At 39.6% G+C, this 22669-nt stretch overlaps 1 protein-coding gene and 1 long non-coding RNA gene across 3 annotated transcripts in view; both read left to right on the top strand.

Annotated features, from left to right (window-relative positions):
- LOC138946972 (mucin-like protein) overlaps positions 1 to 22669 on the top strand; it is a 254265-nt gene that overhangs the window by 75898 nt on the left and 155698 nt on the right. For both annotated transcript variants that reach the window (XM_070318397.1, XM_070318396.1), the window contains exons 3-4: positions 12580 to 12651; positions 17167 to 17181. In XM_070318397.1, coding sequence (XP_070174498.1) covers positions 12580 to 12651; positions 17167 to 17181 — 87 coding nt within the window. The remainder of the gene's footprint in view (positions 1 to 12579; positions 12652 to 17166; positions 17182 to 22669) is intronic.
- Positions 17345 to 20720, top strand: LOC138946986 (uncharacterized). The gene is made up of 2 exons (XR_011449506.1): positions 17345 to 19826; positions 20111 to 20720. It is a non-coding gene; the product is annotated as an uncharacterized lncRNA (long non-coding RNA).

Here is a 22669-nt window from a genome sequence, read left to right as displayed (position 1 = left end):
CCTCATGGAAACTCCTAAAGAATTTAACCAAGTCTTAATACAACATTCTCTAAAACCATCTCTTCTTCCAAACGTTCATGTACCACTCATACATTCTCGTTCATTCCACGTTCACATTCCGTACAGATTCAATATCCAAACTAACACTTAATCAATGAATAACACTCCCCATACAAAGCATGACCGTCTTAAACATAACATAAATGCGTAGCCATTATGTTCAAGAAATTCCCCATGAAAAACCGTGAAACAATTACATCAAGAATTCTCTCAACGCTTCACACTAAGATTGGGTGCACTTTATACACACTAACCTTTACGCTCCAGCTATGTATTCCAACGTCAATAATATACAACATAGTAAATCATTTACCTTAAGAGACCCGTCTCTTGAAAGAGTACTTGTTCCCAGAACAAGTCTGACACACGCTGAACAACCTTCCCGGTTGGAAATCTCACACGCTGTGACGTTATTTACCTCAGACCAGCTACATGTCTCAAACACAACTCACATCAAGCTAAGCCAGTTTTGCGTGCAACACCTGAAACACGTGAATAACGCCAGTCCGGTCAGCTACCCTCGCCTGTACAACATTTAGGGAGGTTAAAAACACGACGTGGTTTCACCTCACAAATATGCTACTCACATCTTTGTGACAGACATACAGAAAAAGAACACATACGATCGTGTTATAGTTCTGGAAAGCTGTTGTTGCGGAATTTCAAAATGGGGGTTGAAGTGAAGATTTTGTTGGGAGTTGTTGCCTTAGTTTACGCCGAGTATGGTTGGTTAACATGAAGGGGGAGGGGGGGGTGCGGATTGACAGTTGATGATAAGGGGTTGCGTGCAGTTGGTTTATTGTGTGTGGGTTACGTTATTGTGTTTTTTTTTCGCATGAACTAAGTATGTTCTTTAGAAGTTGAAAGTGTTAAAAACTGACTTTGACATTGATAACAGAATGCACTCGCAAAATAATGCCAAGAAAGCACCTCAGCTCAGTTATAACAGGGCCTTGTTTTTTGACATCACAACTGGAATACTTTTACACAGGGCATTGTTTTTGACTCACATGCGAAGCAAAAGTGAGTCTATGTACTCACCCGAGTCGTCCGTCCGTCCGTCCGTCCGTCCGGACGTCCGGACGTCCGTCCGTCCGTCCGGAAAACTTTAACGTTGGATATTTCTTGGACACTATTCAGTCTATCAGTACCAAATTTGGCAAGATGATGTATGATGACAAGGCCCCCAAAAACATACATAGCATCTTGACCTTGCTTCAAGGTCAAGGTCGCAGGGGCCATAAATGTTGCCTAAAAAACAGCTATTTTTCACATTTTTCCCATTTTCTCTGAAGTTTTTGAGATTGAATACCGCACCTATATATGATATATAGGGCAAAGTAAGCCCCATCTTTTGATACTAGTTTGGTTTACCTTGCTTCAAGGTCAAGGTCACAGGAGCTCTTCAAAGTTGGATTGTATACATATTTTGAAGTGACCTTGACCCTGAACTATGGAAGATAACTGTTTCAAACTTAAAAATTATGTGGGGCACATGTTATGCTTTCATCATGAGACACATTTGGTCACATATGATCAAGGTCAAGGTCACTTTGACCCTTATGAAATGTGACCAAAATAAGGTAGTGAACCACTAAAAGTGACCATATCTCATGGTAGAAAGAGCCAATAAGCACCATTGTACTTCCTATGTCTTGAATTAACAGCTTTGTGTTGCATGACCTTGGATGACCTTGACCTTGGGTCAAGGTCACATGTATTTTGGTAGGAAAAATGTGTAAAGCAGTTCTTAGTGTATGATGTCATTGCTAAGTTTAGGTCAAGCATGTGAGTCGTATGGGCTTTGCCCTTCTTGTTTGTCACCAAAACCACATTTTGGAATTCTAAATGGGAGACGGGGGTGTTCTTACCCCGTTCAAGCCAATTAAGGTCATCACTTGTGAGCCATGTCTCACGGTCAAAAAGATTAAATGAATATTGATCTCTGCCAGTCACGTTTTTGTTTGAGAGTAGTGTGCACGAAAGACAGACACACAGACAGATAGACAGACAGACAGACTGACACTGAACAGACAGACGGATCCGGAGGCACTGCAATAAAAGTCTGAGTAAACACATACGCTAGTGTTTCGCTGACCACTGATCTGCACGGTTTAGCTCGGGAGTCTCTTTGGTCCACCACTCTTAGTGCCCCCCCCCCCCTTTTCTCTCTCTCTCTCTCTCTCTCTCTCTCTCTCTCTCTCTCTCTCTCTCTCTCTCTCTCTCTCTCTCTCTCTCTCTCTCCCCCCTTCTGCTACCGTTTGGTCCGAGCGGTATCACGCCGTGGATGGTGGCACGCCTAGTTTTTTCGGCCACCGCACTGCGCAGGAACAACACCCAATTCGTTCCCCCGCACGCGGAAGCAAAATTGTTATCTCGCAAAGGAATTGTCCTGTGAAGGTACGTTGTGGCAAATCACATTATTTATTAAGTATAGATATTCTGAAGCAGAATTGCCTAGGCTATATGAGCCAATGTCAAAAGGTGCTGTCTGACAGCTTTGAAAATCAAAGTACATCCAAAGTAAAATGACTGGTGTTTTGAGTTGCTTAACACATTCAGTATATAGTTTCTAAAGGAGAAAAGGGAAAATCTTTCACAACGGCTGTGTTATTTGGCCGTTAAGTTGAGGCTTGACGAGTGTCTCTTGTGGCATGTAAGGACATAAACCTGATTTTTTCCATTTTTTTTCCAGAACTTTCATTTCTACTGAGCTCGCATATGAGTATTGGGGTGTAGATTAAATATAATCAAGGTAAAAGCGCATAAAATGTGTATGTTAGCAACATGAATTCATTTATTGCTATCACAGTCACAAACGGTATGTGCTCCATACAAAAGTTCTTTAATTTGAGGTTTTCTCAGATATTGTTGAAGTCAAAGCTTTGAAACTTCACATACTTGTATGATTGTATGACCTCCAGACATGGTGAGAGAGTAGTTGACCTTCGTCACATTTCAAGGTCACGGCGGGGTCGTATTGGGTCAGAAAGTGATAAATTGGTATTTTCTCGAAAAGTTTTAAAGCAACAGCTTTTAAACGTCACACACTTCTTTGTTGAGATAATATCCAATCCTGATGCTCAATTTGGTTTACTCTTGTGAAATAGCAAGGTCATAGCAGGTCTGTCTTAATTTAATGAGGAGAAAAAAATGTATCATTGTTTTTTATGTTTTTGGGGCTACATCTTTGAAACTTCACAAATTTCCAGAGTTTGATAGCCTACACACATGATATAAATATGGGTGACCTTTGTCAAATGTCAAGGTCACGGTGGGGTTGTCTTCGGGTCAAAAAGGGAATAATTTGGAATTTTCTCAAAATGCTTTGTAGCGAAAGCGTTTAAACTTCCCATACTTCTATGTTTTGATGATATCCAAATATGATGCGAGTTTGGTTCTCCCTTGTCAAATATCAAGGTCATAGCAGGCCGTCTAAGGTGAACAAAAAGTAAAAAGTATCATTGTTTTGAATGTTTTGGGGGCTACATCTTTGAAACTTCCACATTTCCAGGGTTTGATGTCCTCCATAGATGATACAAATATGCAAGACCTGCGTCACATTTCAAGGTCACAGTGGGGTCATGAAATATATTCCCAGGACAAGAAAACGCCCTGACATGACGCAAGACTAGTTGACTCTGGTCAAATGTTAAAGGCACAGTAAGCCTCCCGTAAACCATCACAGATACTGTCGGGCTTTTACACACAGTACAAACACCCTTTCATTTAAACACTCATCGCTTGAGAACATCCTAGGTGCCCTCCGTAAAGAGCGAGCAATTTTCAAAGAATTTATTTTTGCGTGGTTTGAGCCATCGTGAACCGTGTGATCCAGTTTCCCTTTTTCACAATGTAGTCGTCAGTTAGTAATTTGAATGCGACTCGATGTGAGCTTATCTGACTATGCACGAAACAAACGGCTGTGGTTCACAACAACTCTAGCGATGGCTTTTGACTGTTCAGAGGAACTGGCGATAGGCATAAACCGTCGTCTGCTACGAGAACCACGACCTTGCGTGACCCTGCTTCCGGGCTTTTCTTTTTTCAAACTTTAACAACTTCGAATTGTACTGATCTTGTCTTGATGAAAAAAGAATTTTTTTATGATTTAAGAATGTTTGTGTAACAAGCTGTCAATTTATTATTTAGATTTTAAAAGTTAGGTCTAGCGCCAAAACGCACCACGGTCCGATTGTCTCTGAGACAATCCGCAAAATTAATTCTGTAACAAGAAGGGCAAAGCCCATACGACTCACATGCTTTACACATTTTTCCTACCAAAATACATGTGACCTTGACCCAAGGCCAAGGTCATCCAAGGTCATGCAACACAAAGCTGTTAATTCAAGACATAGGAAGTACAATGGTGCTTATTGGCTCTTTCTACCATGAGATATGGTCACTTTTAGTGGTTCACTACCTTATTTTGGTCACATTTCATAAGGGTCAAAGTGACCTTGACCTTGATCATATGTGACCGAATGTGTCTCATGATGAAAGCATAACATGTGCCCCACATAATTTTTAAGTTTGAAACAGTTATCTTCCATAGTTCAGGGTCAAGGTCACTTCAAAATATGTATACAATCCAACTTTGAAGAGCTCCTGTGACCTTGACCTTGAAGCAAGGTAAACCAAACTGGTATCAAAAGATGGGGCTTACTTTGCCCTATATATCATATATAGGTGAGGTATTGAATCTCAAAAACTTCAGAGAAAATGGGAAAAATATGAAAAATAGCTGTTTTTTAGGCAACATTTATGGCCCCTGCGACCTTGACCTTGAAGCAAGGTCAAGATGCTATGTATGTTTTTTGGGGCCTTGTCATCATACACCATCCTGCCAAATTTGGTACTGATAGACTGAATAGTGTCCAAGAAATATCCAACGTTAAAGTTTTCCGGACGGACGTCCGGACGTCCGGACGGACGGACGGACGGACGGACGGACGGACGGACGGACGGACGGACGGACGGACGACTCGGGTGAGTACATAGACTCACTTTTGCTTCGCATGTGAGTCAAAAATTGCTCGCTCTTTATGTAGGGCACCTGGGATGTTCCCGTTTAGTGAGCGTTCACATGGAAGGGTGTTTGTACTGTGTGTAAAAGCCTGACAGTATCTGTGATGGTTTACGGGAGGCTTACTGTGCCTTTAAGGTTTGTAATGTTGGAGTCTTTTTTTTTATTTCTTTTTTTTTATATTTGTTGCCAAGCACATCATTGTGGGGCTTTTAATGAATAACATGCATCCGTCCACTCACAATATATTTTCTTTCATCCTTCAACATTTACCACTCAAAAAGTCTATAGTATTAAAATTCATGAAACAAATGAAAGGCATGTACGGATGCATAGATACATAATTGACCACACTCATTTGGAATACATTCTGACAATTCATTATAAAGACATCTTTAGAGAGAGAGAGAGAGAGAGAGAGAGAGAGAGAGAGAGAGAGAGAGAGATAGAGGGAAAGAGAGAGAGAGTGAAAAAGGGGGGGGGGGGGGGTCAGGGGGGTAATAATGGTGGAGGTAACATTTACAATTGTTTTTATTAAAAAAAAATTTACTACATATTTGTCTTGGAACTTTTTAATCAAAAATAAATATTTCTGATCTGCAGTTGCCTTTCGAAGATAACAACAAGTCGCGTAAGGCGAAATTACTACATTTAGTCAAGCTGTGGAACTCACAGAATGAAACTGAACGTAGTCCGCCGCTAGTGCAAAAGGCAGTGAAAGTGGCGAGCCTGTTTGGCGCGGTAGCGATTGCGCTGTGCTTCATAGCACGCTTTACTGTACCTCTCTTCGTTTTAACTTTCTGAGCGTGTTTTTAATCCAAACATATCATATCTATATGTTTTTTGAATCAGGAACCGACAAGGAATAAGATGAAATAGTTTTTAAAACGATTTCGGAAATTTAATTTTGATAATACTTTTTATATTTTTAATTTTCAGAGCTTGTTTTTAATCCAAATATAACATATGTATATGTTTTTGGAATCAGAAAATGACGAAGAATAAGATGAAATTGTTTTTGGATCGTTTAATACAAAATAAAAATTTTAATTACAAGTTTCAGATTATTAATGACCAAAGTCATTAATTAGTTTTTAAGCCACCAAGCTGAAATGCAATACCAAACCCCGGGCTTCGTCGAAGATTGCTTTGCCAAAATTTCAATCAATTTGATTGAAAAATGAGGGTGTGACAGTGCCGCCTCAACTTTTACAAAAGGCCGGATATGACGTCATCAAAGGTATTTATCAAAAAAATGAAAAAAACGTCCGGGGATATCATACCCAGGAACTCTCATGTCAACTTTCATAAAGATCGGCCCAGTAGTTTAGTCTGAATCGCTCTACACACACAGACAGACAGACAGACAGACAGACACACACACATACACCACGACCCTCGTCTCGATTCCCCCCTCTATGTTAAAACATTTAGTCAAAACTTGACTAAATGTAAAAAGAGGCATTGAAGCCTTGGTTTTCTTATAAATACTTATGCACATTTTAGCAACCAAAATTATACAGTTTAATTCTTTCAACAGAGTTGCATGCATTTTTCGATTTTTAACTCCAAACATGATTTCATGTATAGTTAACTTTATCTGTTTATCCAACTGTACCCAAATATAAAATTCAATTTGTTTCCAAAACTCAAGCACCACTGGGCCAAAGAAAAAAAAGTGTTCTATATAGTCAATGCTATTACTACAGTGTGAACAAATATTGTCTTCCACAACTTTCATTTTATATAACATAATATTTGTGGGGTAAATATTGTGAAGTAATTTCCATTGTAATACTCGTAGCCTTGTCTCTTTAACCGATTCAAAACTCATCAGCCAATCTTTCTTGTCAATTTCATAATTAAATTTCCTCCTCCAAAATCCAATTGCACACGGTTCAACAAGTTTCATGCTTACTAATTCTTTTCTAAACTGTTGTGCGTTGTGTACTTTCTTACCACGATAAGAGGGGATATCCATCAAATCAATTTCTTCCTTTCCGTGCATCATCTTATTAATAACATTTACAACAACAGCACGAACCATGTTATAGTTCAAAATTCTCTGTGGGGATTTTCATAAAACATCACAAATGAACTGATAGGAAACAAACTCTTTTCTATGTAAAACATCATATACGCTAACAAGACCCTTTCTTGTCCAATCTTCAAAATACAGTACATTTCCATCATAAACAAAATATTGGTTATTCCATAAAAGCGGATTAAATAAGTTATCGCAGACAAGTGCTGGTTTAGCTTGTCAACTTTCAACATTGGGTTGGTGCATGTCTCACAGAGGCAATGCAGAAAAGTCCGACTGGTAGACAGCAGGATGTGTTTTGGGCGCCTCCGTGCAAAAGGGGTCAGAGATATTTTGTACAACGAATTTTCAGATTTGAACATTTCAAACAAGTCCTCCACTTTCTTGGTCAGAACTTTCTTCTGGATTATTGACACTTTTGACACTGTACGCTTTCCAGGCACATCGATTGATTCCCTGTCGTAGAATTTCTCCACTTTTGTGTCTGTCGGACGTTTACGCGCGTACAGTTGCTTGAGAGTTCTACAACTGTCTTGATGTACTGCTTGTCGCTTGAGTAACGTTTTAATGAAATTTTGTTTCTGAAGAGACTCTTTGTCCCGCTTCCTGGAAATGGCATTAAATGCCATTTTTACGGACTTCAAAAAGCTCACTGGTCTTGCGAGATTCGTCAGATTGTCTTTTTCTTGTTTTCTGTGGTATCTGTCCATTCTTATTTTGTTCAATTCCCTCTTCTGTTTATCTGTCATGGAAGATCTTCTTTTGCACTGCCGAAACTTAGCATTTTCTTTGGTTTTCTTCTTCTGCCTGTCTGCAGGTGTCTCCGCTTTACGAATTATGTTTTTAATAGCCGTTTTCTTCCTTTTTGCTGCAGTTAGCGGAGAGCTGTTTTTCTTTTTACATTTAGTCAAGTTATGACTAAATGTTTTAACATCGAGGGGGGAATCGAGACGAGGGTCGTGGTGTATGTGTGTGTGTGTGTGTGCGTGCGTGCGTGTAGAGCGATTCAGACCAAACTACTGGACCGATCTTTATGAAATTTGACATGAAAGTTCCTGGGTATGACATCATCAGACATTTTTTTCTCCATTTTTTTGATAAATGTCTTTGATGACGTCATATCCGGCTTTTCGTGAAAGTTGAGGAGGCACTGTCACGCCCTCATTTTTCAACCAAATTGGTTGAAATTTTGGTCAAGTAATGTTCGACGAAGCTCGGACTTCGGTATTGCATTTCAGCGTGGTGGCTTAAAAATTAATTAATGACTTTGGTCATTAATAATCTGAAAATTGTAAAAAAAATATTTTTTTTACAAAACGATCCAAAATTACGTTCATCTTATTTTCCATCATTTGCTGATTCCAAAAACATATAAATATGTTATATTTGGATTAACAACAAGCTCTGAAAATTAAATATATAAAAATTATTATCAAAATTAAATTTTCGAAATCAATTTAAAAACACTTTCATCTTATTCCTTGTCGGTTCCTGATTCCAAAAACATATAGATATGATATGTTTGGATTAAAAACACGCTCAGAAAGTTAAAACGAAGAGAGGTACAGAAAAGCGTGCTATCGTTCTCAGCGCAACTACTACCCCGCTCTTCTTGTCAATTTCACTGCCTTTGCCGTGAGCGGTGGACTGACGATGCTACGAGTATACGGTCTTGCTGCGTTGCATTGCGTTCAGTTTCATTCTGTGAGTTCGACAGTTACTTGACTAAATGTTGTATTTTCGCCTTACGCGACTTGGTTTTTTTCTTCGCACGAGCCCTGGGACACACACACACACACACACACACACACACACACACACACACACACACACACACACCGCACATTATGAGTTGTAATGTTGAGTATCGGTATCCTCATATTTGTAGTTCTTTAATTGTCCATGCAATGATAATCTCGGTGTGAAACGGCAGGTCTGCAGCAAACGATTAAAACTGAAAATTATTAACCCGGAGACGGGTTTTAGCGCAAAACATTGGGTAGTTTTTTTCCCGGTTTATTTCTTTAAAAAGAATTTTACATAAACACATTCCTAAACCTAAAAAAATCTGACACATTTTGCGCGCTTGCATGCATGCGTGCATCGGTGCGTGCGTGTGTGTGCGTGCTTGCTTGTGTGTGTGAGTGCTTGCATGCGTGTGTGCATGGGTGCGTGCGTGCGTGCGTGCGTGCGTGCGTGCGTGCGCGCGCGTGTGTGTGTGTGTGTGTGTGTGTGTGTGTGTGTGTGTGTGTGTGTGTGTGTGTGAGTGTCCTCGTTACAGTCTGTACACTGAAAGGTAATCAAATTCGCATACTCAATTTTTAATTCGACTCTGGATTAGATGGAGACTTGACAGAAGATTCTACAGATTTGTAAATTACCTGCTCAACTGTTTACGATGTCTTGCTTTCTCGCGATCCAATGCTCTCCGCTCGTCGGTCCGGTGTTCCCTCCAAGCCTTGCTCAATACGTTCTGTCTATCCAGGTAGGCAGCATACTCCTGGTCGGTTTTTTTTTCATCCTTTTCTTGTATTCCGAGCATCGCTGGGCACCGGACTGTGTTTTTTGGGCCGCGGTCTTAACACTAGCACGCCGTGCGCGAAGTTCAGAAAACGGCCTAGATGATTGGGAATTCTGGCCCATTATTATTTCTTCCTGGTCATCTCAAGAGAGTGATGAAGAACAAGCATTTGTCGATAATTAAAGCACGTAATCAATCTTCTAAAACAGTGGTTTTAATTACATAAATTTTGTTTGGATGGACAAATGACGTCGTGTGTCTAGTGTGACCTGTGACGACAAATTGTTCTGTCACACAATAATGACAATTCCTTTTTATATTTAGTCAAGTTTTGACTAAATATTTTAACGTAGAGGGGGGAATCGAGACGAGGGTCGTGGTGTATGTGTGTGTGTGTGTGTGTGTGTGTGTGTGTGTGTGTGTGTGTCTGTGTGTGTGTGTAGAGCGATTCAGACTAAACTACTGGACCGATCTTTATGAAATTTGACATGAGAGTTCCTGGGTATGAAATCCCCGAACGTTTTTTTCATTTTTTTGATAAATGTCTTTGATGACGTCATATCCGGCTTTTCGTGAAAGTTGAGGCGGCACTGTCACGCCCTCATTTTTCAACCAAATTGGTTCAAATTTTGGTCAAGTAATCTTCGACGAAGCCCGGGGTTCGGTATTGCATTTCAGCTTGGTGGCTTAAAAATTAATTAATGACTTTGGTCATTAAAAATCGGAAAATTGTAAAAAAAAATAAAAATTTATAAAACGATCCAAATTTACGTTTATCTTATTCTCCATCATTTGCTGATTCCAAAAACATATAAATATGTTATATTCGGATTAAAAACAAGCTCTGAAAATTAAATATATAAAAATTATTATCAAAATTAAATTGTCCAAATCAATTTAAAAATACTTTCATCTTATTCCTTGTCGGTTCCTCATTTCAAAAACATATAGATATGATATGTTTGGATTAAAAACACGCTCAGAAAGTTAAAACAAAGAGAGGTACAGAAAAGCGTGCTATCCTTCTTAGCGCAACTACTACCCCGCTCTTCTTGTCAATTTCACTGCCTTTGCCATGAGCGGTGGCCTGACGATGCTACGAGTAAAATGGCATTGCGTTCAGTTTCATTCTGTGAGTTCGACAGCTACTTGACTAAATATTGTATTTTCGCCTTACGCGACTTGTTATTTCTTCTTTTCAAAAACTGTGATTATGAAGCAGTCATTTGATTTGCTTCTGACTGCTAGCAAAAAAAAAGGAAGAAATTAAAAATGTTGTGGAAAAAAAAGGAAATTTGATGAAAAAGTGTCTAGTGTGACATTGTGACGACAAAGCTTAAATTAGCCAGAAATGGTACCAAACTTCAAAATATAGTGGTTATTTTCATTGTTTTTCCTTTTCACCGACAGTTTTTGTTCAAAACTGGTTCTTTTGTGTATCTAGTTGAACAACAACATTTTTTGGAAGCTTTTTTAAAGTTTGAGTTTTTGTGACGCAAAGAGTCACGCTAGACACGCAATTTTCAAACTTTAATAATTTCTTTAAAAAACGGACAAATGGGAAGAAAAACACTCAGAACTATGTATTGGGGTTCATGCAATCATTTGGTTTAAATCCAACTGCCCAGAAAAAAGCTTATTAGCATTTTTTCTAAAACTATCGAGAGTACTCAAACACCTTGTCAAATTACGTCCCTAAAAAGCACTAATTTGCGTAATGAATGAGGAGCAGAATTTTAACTGTTTATAGTTAGTCTTTGGTTTTTCTCTGCGATCATCTTTATTCATTAATCTCTCAGAAAAACCAAAAGTTCCATCTGAGTGTACATTCAGTAAATAGTTACAGAACTTATAAAATACCTAGCGTACCCACAGCACCTTTTGACATTGGCTCATATGTATAATATGTAATTTATGTCTTGTTGTGTACTCGTGAACAGTGGCATTCAATTTTCTGCCGAAGTCCGTGAAAATTATACAGAGAGGTCTCAATTTCGTACAAATTAACCTAGAACTACCATTTAAAGCACTATTTTAATACTCACAGTTTAATCTTCGATACCTTGCAGCCTTGTATGCGCGTTTTTGGGCACCAGCATCGTGGATAAGCTGCTCTAATCTAGCGTTATTTTGTGGTACTCAAATTTCACTGTTGATCTTTGAACCGATCGTGAGTCTAAACTAAGGTAAGCTTAAACTTAATAATGAAGAGCAGTATCCACAAGTAGTTTGACTTTGACCAGCAAAAAGATTTAAGCCCTTCTGTTGACCGTGCTTTGTGTTATTTCATATTTTTTAACGTGGGAGACAGTATTTCTGACTTGTCTAGATGACATTTCTTCTCTTATGTAGTACACGAGAGTGTAAATGGTAAGACAACTAGCTGATCCAATGCAAAATAAAGTACCGAACAGTATGATATAAACTTCAATACTAGAAAGTCTGGTTATCTACTATTTTAAGGCATTAATTTGGAGACACCTACCATGTTGTTCGTCTTGCGGGGGAACGAATTGGGTGTTGTTGCTGCGGTGGAAAAAACTAGGCGTGCCACCATCCACGGCGTGGGTATTGAGAAGCGTCTTTGGTGCATCCTAACACAGGAAGGATCCTGCGCGGTATGCACCCTACCTGATGGTCATGTAGCGGCCATGTTAAAAGTGTCATGCACTCAATATTTTTACTCCAGAGTCATTTTCTCGTGGAGTAAAAATTTCGTGTTACACCGGCCCGGCATACATCCCCCTAAACAAGCAACAATATGGAAAGTTTCAGCTAAAGTAAGTCCACATCCACAACTAACTTTTTGGGCAAAATAAATGTATGATGTATTATAGTTGGTTGGTGGGTAGATGGGTGATTTGCTTTGCTTCTTGTGTTAGTTTTGATGTTGATATCTTGTTCTGCTTGCTTGTATCTTTACTGCAGCACGTTCACTCTGTGGTTTCCTGCTCTTCCTTGCGTGTTTTCTGACTGAGACTTCATCCCAGACAACTACAGGTAATAATCTGTCTTTTGCAATGTGTGTGTGTGTGTGTGTGTGTGTGTGTGTGTGTGTGTGTGTGTGTGTGTGTGTGCGTGCCTGCGTATGAGCTTGAATATACGTGAGCGGGGTGGTCTCTGTCCGTTACTGTGTCAGTGCACGTGGTGTGTGTTTTTGTTGTGTAAGTGCGCGTGTTTGGGGTGGGGGGGGGGGGGGGGGGATATATACAAACAAATAAGGAAACATAGCCAAACAAGCCTTTTCGTTTTCACCAATATTACGGCCTCGTGGCCTTCGTCAGAGTGTTTTATTATTAGCTCGCACGATGTTTATATATTATTAATATATATAATATCAAATATAAAAGAATGGATGTGTGTGTGTGTGTGTGTGACTGTGTGTGTGGGTGTGTGTGTGTGTGTGTGACTGGGTGGGTGTGTGTGTGTGTGTGCAAGGCAGGAACAAGATAGTTTGCATGCACACTGCCTAGAAGCCGCAGATGTACACCTTGGTTTAAGTTTCTTGGTTCATTGTTTCCTTTTTGACTCACATGCGAAGCAAAAGTGAGTCTATGTACTCACCCGAGTCGTCCGTCCGTCCGTCCGGACGTCCGGCCGTCCGGAAAACTTTAACGTTGGATATTTCTTGGACACTATTCAGTCTATCAGTACCAAATTTGGCAAGATGGTGTATGATGACAAGGCCCCAAAAAACATACATAGCATCTTGACCTTGCTTCAAGGTCAAGGTCGCAGGGGCCATAAATGTTGTCTCAAAAACATTTTTTTTTAACATTTTTCCCATTTTCTCTTAAGTTTTTGAGATTCAATACCTCACCTATATATGATATATAGGGCAAAGTAAGCCCCATCTTTTGATACCAGTTTGGTTTACCTTGCTTCAAGGTCAAGGTCACAGGAGCTCTTCAAAGTTGGATTGTATACATATTTTGAAGTGACCTTGACCCTGAACTATGGAAGATAACTGTTTCAAACTTAAAAATTATGTGGGGCACATGTTATGCTTTCATCATGAGACACATTTGGTCACATATGATCAAGGTCAAGGTCACTTTGACCCTTATGAAATGTGACCAAAATAAGGTAGTGAACCACACACACACACACTCTCTCTCTCTCCCTCACTCTCTCCCTCTCTCTCTCTCTTCTCTCTGTTTCTTACACACACACACACACACACACACACACACACACACACACACACACACACACACACACACGAGTACAGACTCATGCACACACACACACACACACACACACACACACACACACACACACACACACACACACACACAGTAACACTAACACATGTGCACAAAATGAACACACACACACACACACACACACACACACACACACACACACACACACAGCTCGAGAGAAAAAGACTACAGGAATGATGCACTGATTGACGTCAAAGACTTTCGATCGTGACGTAATCTTTTTATGACGCTATGACTGTGTGACGCGTTCGGCTGTTCTATTAGACTGCCTTGCTGGATGTGGCTCCGCGAATTCCTCCCACCGCCAAGTCGTTTTTGTGTGGTTTATTTCGCATTTAGGTCCCAGGTAACATTATGAAGTTTTAATACGATCCATCGGACCTATTATCAAGTTAGTGTATCAACTTTTGAACGAACTGCGCCCAGTAGTTTCCCAGCAATAAGCTGTTAAGTCGAGACAGACAGACACACAATTAAAGTCTGCTTAGCCCTAGTACTAGCGTACTCGGGGATAAATTGACAGCTTGTTACACAAACATTCTTAAATCATAAAACAATTCTTTTTCCATCAAGACAAGATCAGTACAATTCGAAGTTTTGAGTTTGAAAAAAGAAAAGCTCGGAAGCAGGGTCACGCAAGGTCGTGGTTCTCGTAGCAGACGACGGTTTATAGGCTTCGCCAGTTCCTCTGAACAGTCAAAAACCATCGCTAGAGTTCTTGTGAATCACAACCGTTTGTTTCGTATAGATTCAGAGGCACATAATAACGTGCTATTGCAGATAAGCTTACAGCGAGTCGCATTCAAATTACAAACTGACGACTACTTTGGGAAAAAAGGAAACTGAATCACAAGGGGTAAGATAAACCACGCAAAAAAGAATTCTTTGAAAATTGCTCGCTCTTTACAGAGGGCACCTAGGATGTTTTCAAGCGGTGAGTGTTTAAATGAAAGGGTGTTTGTACTGTGTGTAAAAGCCTGACAGTATCTGTGATGGTTTACGGGAGGCTTACTGTGCCTTTAAGCAAATTAACTGGTAAAGTTGCATCTTCAGTTTTGTAAAAGCATTTGCAATGTACATTAATTTGAACTTGGTTTAAACAGTTTTATTCAGTTGCATAAATACAAAGCCGTAATTGAAAATTGTAATTAAGGGAGCACAACAAGATAAACTTATAAATGTGCTCTTAGAAACAAACGAGTAATGTGGCGGACAATATTGTAAATGCATGATATTTAAACAAATGAAAACAAAAACAACAACAACGATAACTATAGCAACAGTGGTACGGAAATCTCACACACACACAACGCACACTCACACACACACACGTGCACACACACAAAAACACACACACACACACACACACACACACACACACACACACACACACACATAGAGACACACACATAGAGACACAGAGGACAGAGAGAGAGAGAGAGAGAGAGAGAGAGAGAGAGAGAGAGAGAGAGAGAGAGAGAGAGAGAGAGAGAGAGAGAGATTGCATCCACTATAGATCAATTCAATGCTCTAGTAACAAAATGACTAAACATATGGTGTTAACAAAAACGTTTGCTGTCTAATATAAATTTCTGAATCTGATAAAACAGCGCTGTGTTTTCAGCCAAGGACTTGTCACTATTACCGTACATAGCACACAAAACAGTAATATTATTATTATCTGGTAGAGTATCAATAGTGGTTGCTCTAACATTCGTGTACAATGGACAGTCAAATAAAAAGTGTTCACAATTTTCAACATGAAAACCACACCTGCAGAAAACATCATTTGTCAAATGTCTTTTAAACATATCTGCATTTAAATCGCTTATCTCTAATCTTAATTTACAATGAATGATTTCTGCTTTTCGAACTTTAGAGTAGACATACGGGGGAATTAGAGGGTCATCTCTGGACAAAAATCTTTTAAAACAACCAATTCGTTTGTTTTATATGATCAGGTAATTCATTCCATAAAGATGTTGCAGAAGGAAAAAACGAATGCTTATATAATTCAGTTCTACATCGAAACATTTGCCTATCATATGGTTTGCGTCGGTGGTACGGATTTACTGCTGAAATGAGAGATGGTAAGTAATCAAGTAAGTACACTGGCGCTAGACCATTAACTAATTTAAAATAAACGATCAATTTATGTTTTCTGCGCCGTTCTTGCAGTGTTGTAAAACCTGACTCATTGTAAAGTTTTTGATGGCTTGTTCCACGAACAGCTCCGATAATAGTTCTAATAGCATCTAGGTGCATTTTTTCAAGTTCAACTGCCAACATTGCATTGCAATTATCCCATATTACATCTGCATAGTCAAAATGAGGAAGAATAAAAGCCTTATACATCATTTCTAGTGCCTTGCGACTGAGCCGATATTTATAGGAACGCAAACATGCAACTAAAATACGAGCTTTAACAACTATAGAGTGTACATGATGATTCCATTTAATTTGAACTTGCGAAATTCAAAGAGCTTACCACTACATTTACCCTGGCGATGGTTTCCATTTCGTCAATTAGGCAAACTACAGGCTGACCCGATAAAATGCAACCCACAAAAATGCTAATAATTTCCACAATCTCGTAAGTATGGCTGTTTAGTCGATCCCCGAATTTGGAAACTTTTTTTTAAACATTCAGCAAAGGTCAGTCCAGATTATTGGACTGGTCATGAATAAGCTGAAGTTAATGTACACCAAATTTGAAGTAAATCGGTAAAGAGATGCAGAACGTATTAGCATTTTATGGGATGCATTTCTTTTTAGTCAACCTGTCCCGTATGACCGCTACCGTGTTTTTCCGTGACCGAATTCTGACTTCACGGACCCACGACCACCGCTGCTATATCTCTCAAGTTGCTTTCGTAGTACCCTTTCAGCACAGATGTTTTTTTTGTTTGTTGTTTTATTTCTTCTGTTTGTTTCTTTATTTCTTGTTGGTCATAGTCAGGTTGGAATTATTGGTAGTTCTTGTTGGTCATAGTCAGGTTGGAATTATTGGTAGTTCTTGTTGGTCATAGTTAGGTTGGAATTATTGGTAGTTCTTGTTGGTCATAGTCAGGTTGGAATTATTGGTAGTTCTTGTTGGTCATAGTCAGGTTGGAATTATTGGTAGTTCTTGTTGGTCATAGTCAGGTTGGAATTATTGGTAGTTCTTGTTGGTCATAGTCAGGTTGGAATTATTGGCAGTTCTTGTTGTCTTTGTCGTCGTCATCGTCTTGTTTCTGGTGTTTCTAGTCAATGAATTATTTTTAATGATTTGCTTTGTTTTTCATTGCAGATGGCCCTAAATCATGTAAGTATTATAATGATAATAATAAATGGACATTTTTAAGTGCCTAACCTTTGGCTCTAGGCCCTTTTCAAAATAACGTGGTAAGCGCATCGGACTGCGGGCCGGGAGATCGTGGTTCGAATTCCATAAGGGGTGCGTGGTTTTTTTCGAGCTTCGGTCGGCTCCTACCCAGAGTGGAAGTGCTAAAGTTCCAATGGGAAGGCTGGGATCACACAGCCGAGTGTCATTTACTTCACGAATGCGAAAATAAAAAAACTTGTCTCGATTCTTGTGACCCTTCCTGCTCAGGGCTCTCATGGTGACCTTGGTCCCAGTGTTCCTGTTCCAGCCATCCCTGAATACTCTGCTGCCAGCCTGGGATGCTCCAGGGGGGTCGACGGAAGGACGCAGTGGCGGTCTGCTCTCTGAGGAGTCTGGCTCCGCGACTTAACTGACTATTAGGGTTTAATGTCCTCTTAGACCAACTGGGACAGGTATTGGTAATACGCTGAAGATATGGTGTGATACTTTGATTCGAACAAGCCCGCTGTGGCTGTCTTCTTCGACACACCAGCATTGGGTTTGTCTCGTCAAAGTATCGAAATACGATCATGATAATCAGAGACGAGAGATGATGCATGCGTGTCTTCGTGTTTTCCAAGCCCTAAGACTTTCGCTGTGAACGTGGGATCTTTTTCGTGCGCATGTGTGCACACGGGGGTGTTCGGACACCGTAGAGAATCTGCACAAAGTTGACTCCGAGAAATAAATCTCTCGCTGAACGTGGGGATCGAACCCACGCTGATAGCGACCAACTGGCTACAAAGCCAGCGCGCTACCAACTGAGCTACGTCCCCGCCCCCGCGACTTAACAGTCAGTGTCGTAAGTAGAGGGCTTAGTAGGTAGCGGTGCCTGTGTCCCTTGCCAGGAACAGGACCAATACTGAACACCGTCGAAGTGACTCAGCAGCAGTGCAGTGTCATCTTCCGAGGGTAGCCTACCCCAGCGGCCTGACATCCTTCCCTGGAGTGTCTGTAAAATTTGTGAGGGTGCCCAGGTGTCTGACCAACACTGGGGGCTCATTGATTCGACAAAGTCTGGCGGCGGAACGAAGTTCAGGGGTGGATGTTGCAGTGAGTGCTGGGACGGGGCGACGTGGGAGCATACTGGGAGAAGGAACAAGCGTCGGGACAAGCAAACAGAGGATCAAACAAACAATAAAATAAATACACAAAGAAGAAAAGAAGAAAGAGAAAAAAAAGAAGAAAAAAGAGAGAGAAGAGAAAAAAAAAGAACATAATACAGAATAGAGCAATTAAATGTACAACCCACATAAAACAATTAACCATATGGACAAAAATCACCACATGTACTGTTCACACAATATCCATGTATGCTATACTCACTATATATACACACACCCAGCGAACACTTTCAACAATCATACCAACTTTGTGGGAGAGAAGTACGTGCAGAAATGGAATGGAAAAGACATTAGGCCGGGTTGGTGTAATATTAATAATAATAATAATAAATGAGCATTTATATAGCGCAACATCATAACTTTACAATTATGCTCTTTGCGCTTGACACATTTAAAATTAAAACACAGTTATACAAGCATTTACATCTACATTCATAGTCAACAACGCTTAATTAAAAGCATACACCATCAAACATACATTACAAAAAATTCTTCCACTAACTAAGTAATAAAAACATGAATAAAATAGGTAGTGAAAACTACCAAAAGACAAGCGCATGGCCACGGAGGCTGCAGTCAGCAAAGAGAAACATGCGTCAGTTGTTTTTGACTTCGTGTAATTATCAACGTAGCACATCTGAATTGTTGCGCACTATCCACAAACCTACGGCTATTACATGGCAAAATTGCGTCGTAAATTAATAATAATAATAAGAAGAAGAACATTTATATTTATTTAAATATTGTGTGAAAAGGAAAGTTTTCAACTGTTGTTTGAAAGTGCTGAGAGAGGTGCAGTGTCTGACAGAAAAGAAGAGAGTTACAGAGTGGTGGTGCAGTGTCTGACAGAAAAGAAGAGAGTTACAGAGTGGTGCAGTGTCTGACAGAAAAGAAGAGAGTTACAGAGAGGTGCAGTGTCTGACAGAAAAGAAGAGAGTTACAGAGAGGTGCAGTGTCTGACAGAAAAGAAGAGAGTTACAGAGAGGTGCAGTGTCTGACAGAAAAGAAGAGAGTTACAGAGAGGTGCAGTGTCTGACAGAAAAGAAGAGAGTTACAGAGAGGTGCAGTGTCTGACAGAAAAGAAGAGAGTTACAGAGAGGTGCAGTGTCTGACAGAAAAGAAGAGAGTTACAGAGAGGTGCAGTGTCTGTGTGACAAACGGATTTGCACATAGTGTATATTGGAGTTATGTGACGCAGGTGTACAAAGTTTCATGGGCCACGAACTTTGAGTAGACACCGCACGGTGAGATGTCGTTGACGCAATGCAGTGGGATGTGACCAATCAGAGAGGAGTATTGACTGAGGTCACGTTTGTAGATAGATTAGACAGCAGAGCTTTGCAGACTATCGACAGGAGAAGAAGTGTCTCCTGATTGTAAAGTTTCTCACCGGGCGCTGGAGGTCGTTTGGGGACTCGTGCCGCGGTATTGAATCGGTAGATTCAGCTGCTGTGTTTACAGGTATTTATTGAATTGATATTTTGCTCGGAGATATTATTTTGCTCGGAAATATTGACTTGAGAAATGACCGGGAGAGTCATGTGTGAATTAGCTGAAAAGTGTGCGTTGATGTCAGCCATTGTTGAAAAGGGAATGTTTACATGTTTTTCGGAAATGAAGTCGCTTATGAGTAAGCGGGTGTATATACTGTAACCGCATAAGTTAGTTGACGGTAGTGATAAAGAATGTCATAAAAGTTTATTCAAGTATGGAGACTTATGGTAGTTTAAACTTGTGTATTTTAGCATCCCGGGCCGAGTGGGTCGCGGAAGTATCCCGGGCCGAGAGGGGTCGCGGAAGGGGAACGAGACGGGAGGTTCTACCCTCACGCTCCAGCCGTGAGCTGTGGGAACGCAGAAGGGGAGACAGCGTGAAGCGCTGCAAAACGGGAACCCCGTCCCATTCCACCACACGAGACAGTTGTGTGGGTGGGGTGAAGCAGTGCGTGCCACTGTATATTGTGAGTACGACTGAGAGCAATTAACCAGCGTGATAGCTGTACAGAGATACGTTTCCCGAGTGAATAACCATGAGACGTCGAGCGTCGTGGTTTTTGTCATCTGTGTGTAGCAGAAGTGAATATTGACAGAAGTATTGCTTGAGGCAATGACTTCGTGTGTTTTGAGACAGACGGGCTTTCACGGAACAAAGCCTAAAGTGTTATACGTGTGTGCACGTGAACTGTAGACTGCATGACAAAGTAATATGTATGTAATTTTGGGCAGTTAGATTTCTGTGTGTTAACAGAAATAGAACTTTCATGTTGAGCGAAAGTGATCTGTAGAATGGATGTATAATAATATGTTTATGTTGTGTTATTGAACATTCTAATAGAGGTGCAGGGGCAAAGGGCTATACTGTGTTCTTGTCTTTGTGCCTGGTTGGAGTGTTGTGTGTGTGTGTGTGTGAAGGCTAGATAGTAAACAGAGAGTAGCATGCACAATTTCTGATAGGAGTGAATAGACATACATACAGACATACACACGTAAATTCCAGCCGTAACATTTGGTGACCCCGATAACTCTGTGTTAGTTAAAAATTTGTAGTTGTTTCCCGGCTTTACTACATGTAATTTTGTCCCCTGTGTTGGGTTTTCAGAACTTTTTGGCAGTAGGTCACGCAGACAGAGTTTTTCAGATTGAATAGTTGTGTCGTTCATGTCCTGTTTTGTATTGTTACCGTCTCCAGTTTTACGGTAGTGCTTACTGTACAGTTCTAAGCACTGAGGGATTAGCTTCATTTTTCTTCCTGTGGGGTCTTTCATTTCTCTTTCCTTGCTCTTTTCTGTGCTTTCAATTTTGTAAAATATTTGGTAAATTTTTTTTGTTTTTCTTTCTGCTTTGGAATAGGGATCTATCTGTTGTTTATTGCCCTTTGCCTTTGTTGATTAACTTTGATTAATTTTGTTCTTTTTGACTTTGAAATTTTTTAATTTGATTTTGAAATTTTTTTTTGTTAATGTGATTGATTAGTTATTGATTTTGTGGCATTGATTTTGTTGAGTTTGTAAGTTTGTTGTAAGTAATTAAGGTAATTAGTTGTGATATTTTGTTATAGACTTTCATTAGTTTAAGTTTTAGTTTATTTTTGGTTTGTTATTTGCTATGGTAGTAGATTAGGTACTTTGAATTTTTTTGGTTTAATTTAGTCTGTCGTTTGGAGTGATTGGGTCACTTTTAAAAAAAAATTTTTGGAATTTGTTGTATTTGCCTCCAACTACATTTTTTGTTGTTGTCTTGTTAATTTAGATTAAGTTAATCTCATTAGTAGTGTATACATAGTTATTTTAAGTTACTATTTAAAACTTTGATTGTTATGGGTTGTTTTACTTCATAAATTTTTTGTTGGAACTTTGTTTTTATTTTGCTTCCAACTGCGTTTCCTTTAGTTGGACTTTACTTATTTTGGGTTTGATTTTCTGATTTAGTATTTAGATTGTTGATTAGTCTTAAGTATTTACTTGTGTTTGCATCTTTGAACTTTGAATTTTTCCTACTATTTGTGGTTTGGGGTTGTTTTGTTTGTGCTTGTATATATGTTTTGAACCAAGATTCGTTTTTGACTTCATTAACTGAGTATCTGACTTTGATTAAAACTGTTGGATATTTTTGCGTGAGATTTACGCCAAAACGTGTTTGGATATGGTCTGGTATTGACTATTGGTTTTGGTGCCAGATTTTTTTGTGGTACTTGACAGATTTCAAGTAGATTGCTTGAACTTGCATTAATCTTTGAAACTTTTTCAAATTTGTTGTTTTTCTAAACTTAGACATATTTTGGTGTGATTTTGAAAGTTCAAAACTTACACAATGGAGAGCGATGATGATTATGATGCGTTGTTTGAAAAGTTCGTTAAACAGGCAGAGACTTTGGGTCTGGCTGCAGATAAACGTGAGAAATACGTGAAAGAGAGTTTTGATCGTTTGGAGAGAAAACGAGAAAAAGATGAGAAGCAAAAAGAAAGGGAAGAAAGACAAAAAGCATTAGAAATGGAAGAAAGTCGAAGACAAAAAGAATTTGATCGACAAAAAGAAAGGGAAGATGCACAAATTGAAGAAAGTCGAAGACAAAAAGAATTGGAAATGGAAGAAAGTCGAAGACAAAAAGAATTGGACCGGGAAGAAAGAGACAAAGAGAGAGAACACCAGTTAAAGCAAAGAGAGCTTGAGATTAGGCAGGCTGAAATTAGTGCTGGGTCACGGGCACCACAAAATGGTCGGGATTCTCACACTAATGTAGGTGCTCGCCCTGTTTACCCCAGGCTCCCTGCATTCAGGGAACAGCAAGATGATATAGACTCATAC

Source organism: Littorina saxatilis, linkage group LG14 (assembly GCF_037325665.1).
Source record: "Littorina saxatilis isolate snail1 linkage group LG14, US_GU_Lsax_2.0, whole genome shotgun sequence".
Lineage (NCBI taxonomy): Eukaryota > Metazoa > Mollusca > Gastropoda > Littorinimorpha > Littorinidae > Littorina > Littorina saxatilis.
This window is presented reverse-complemented; position numbering and strand designations above follow the sequence as displayed.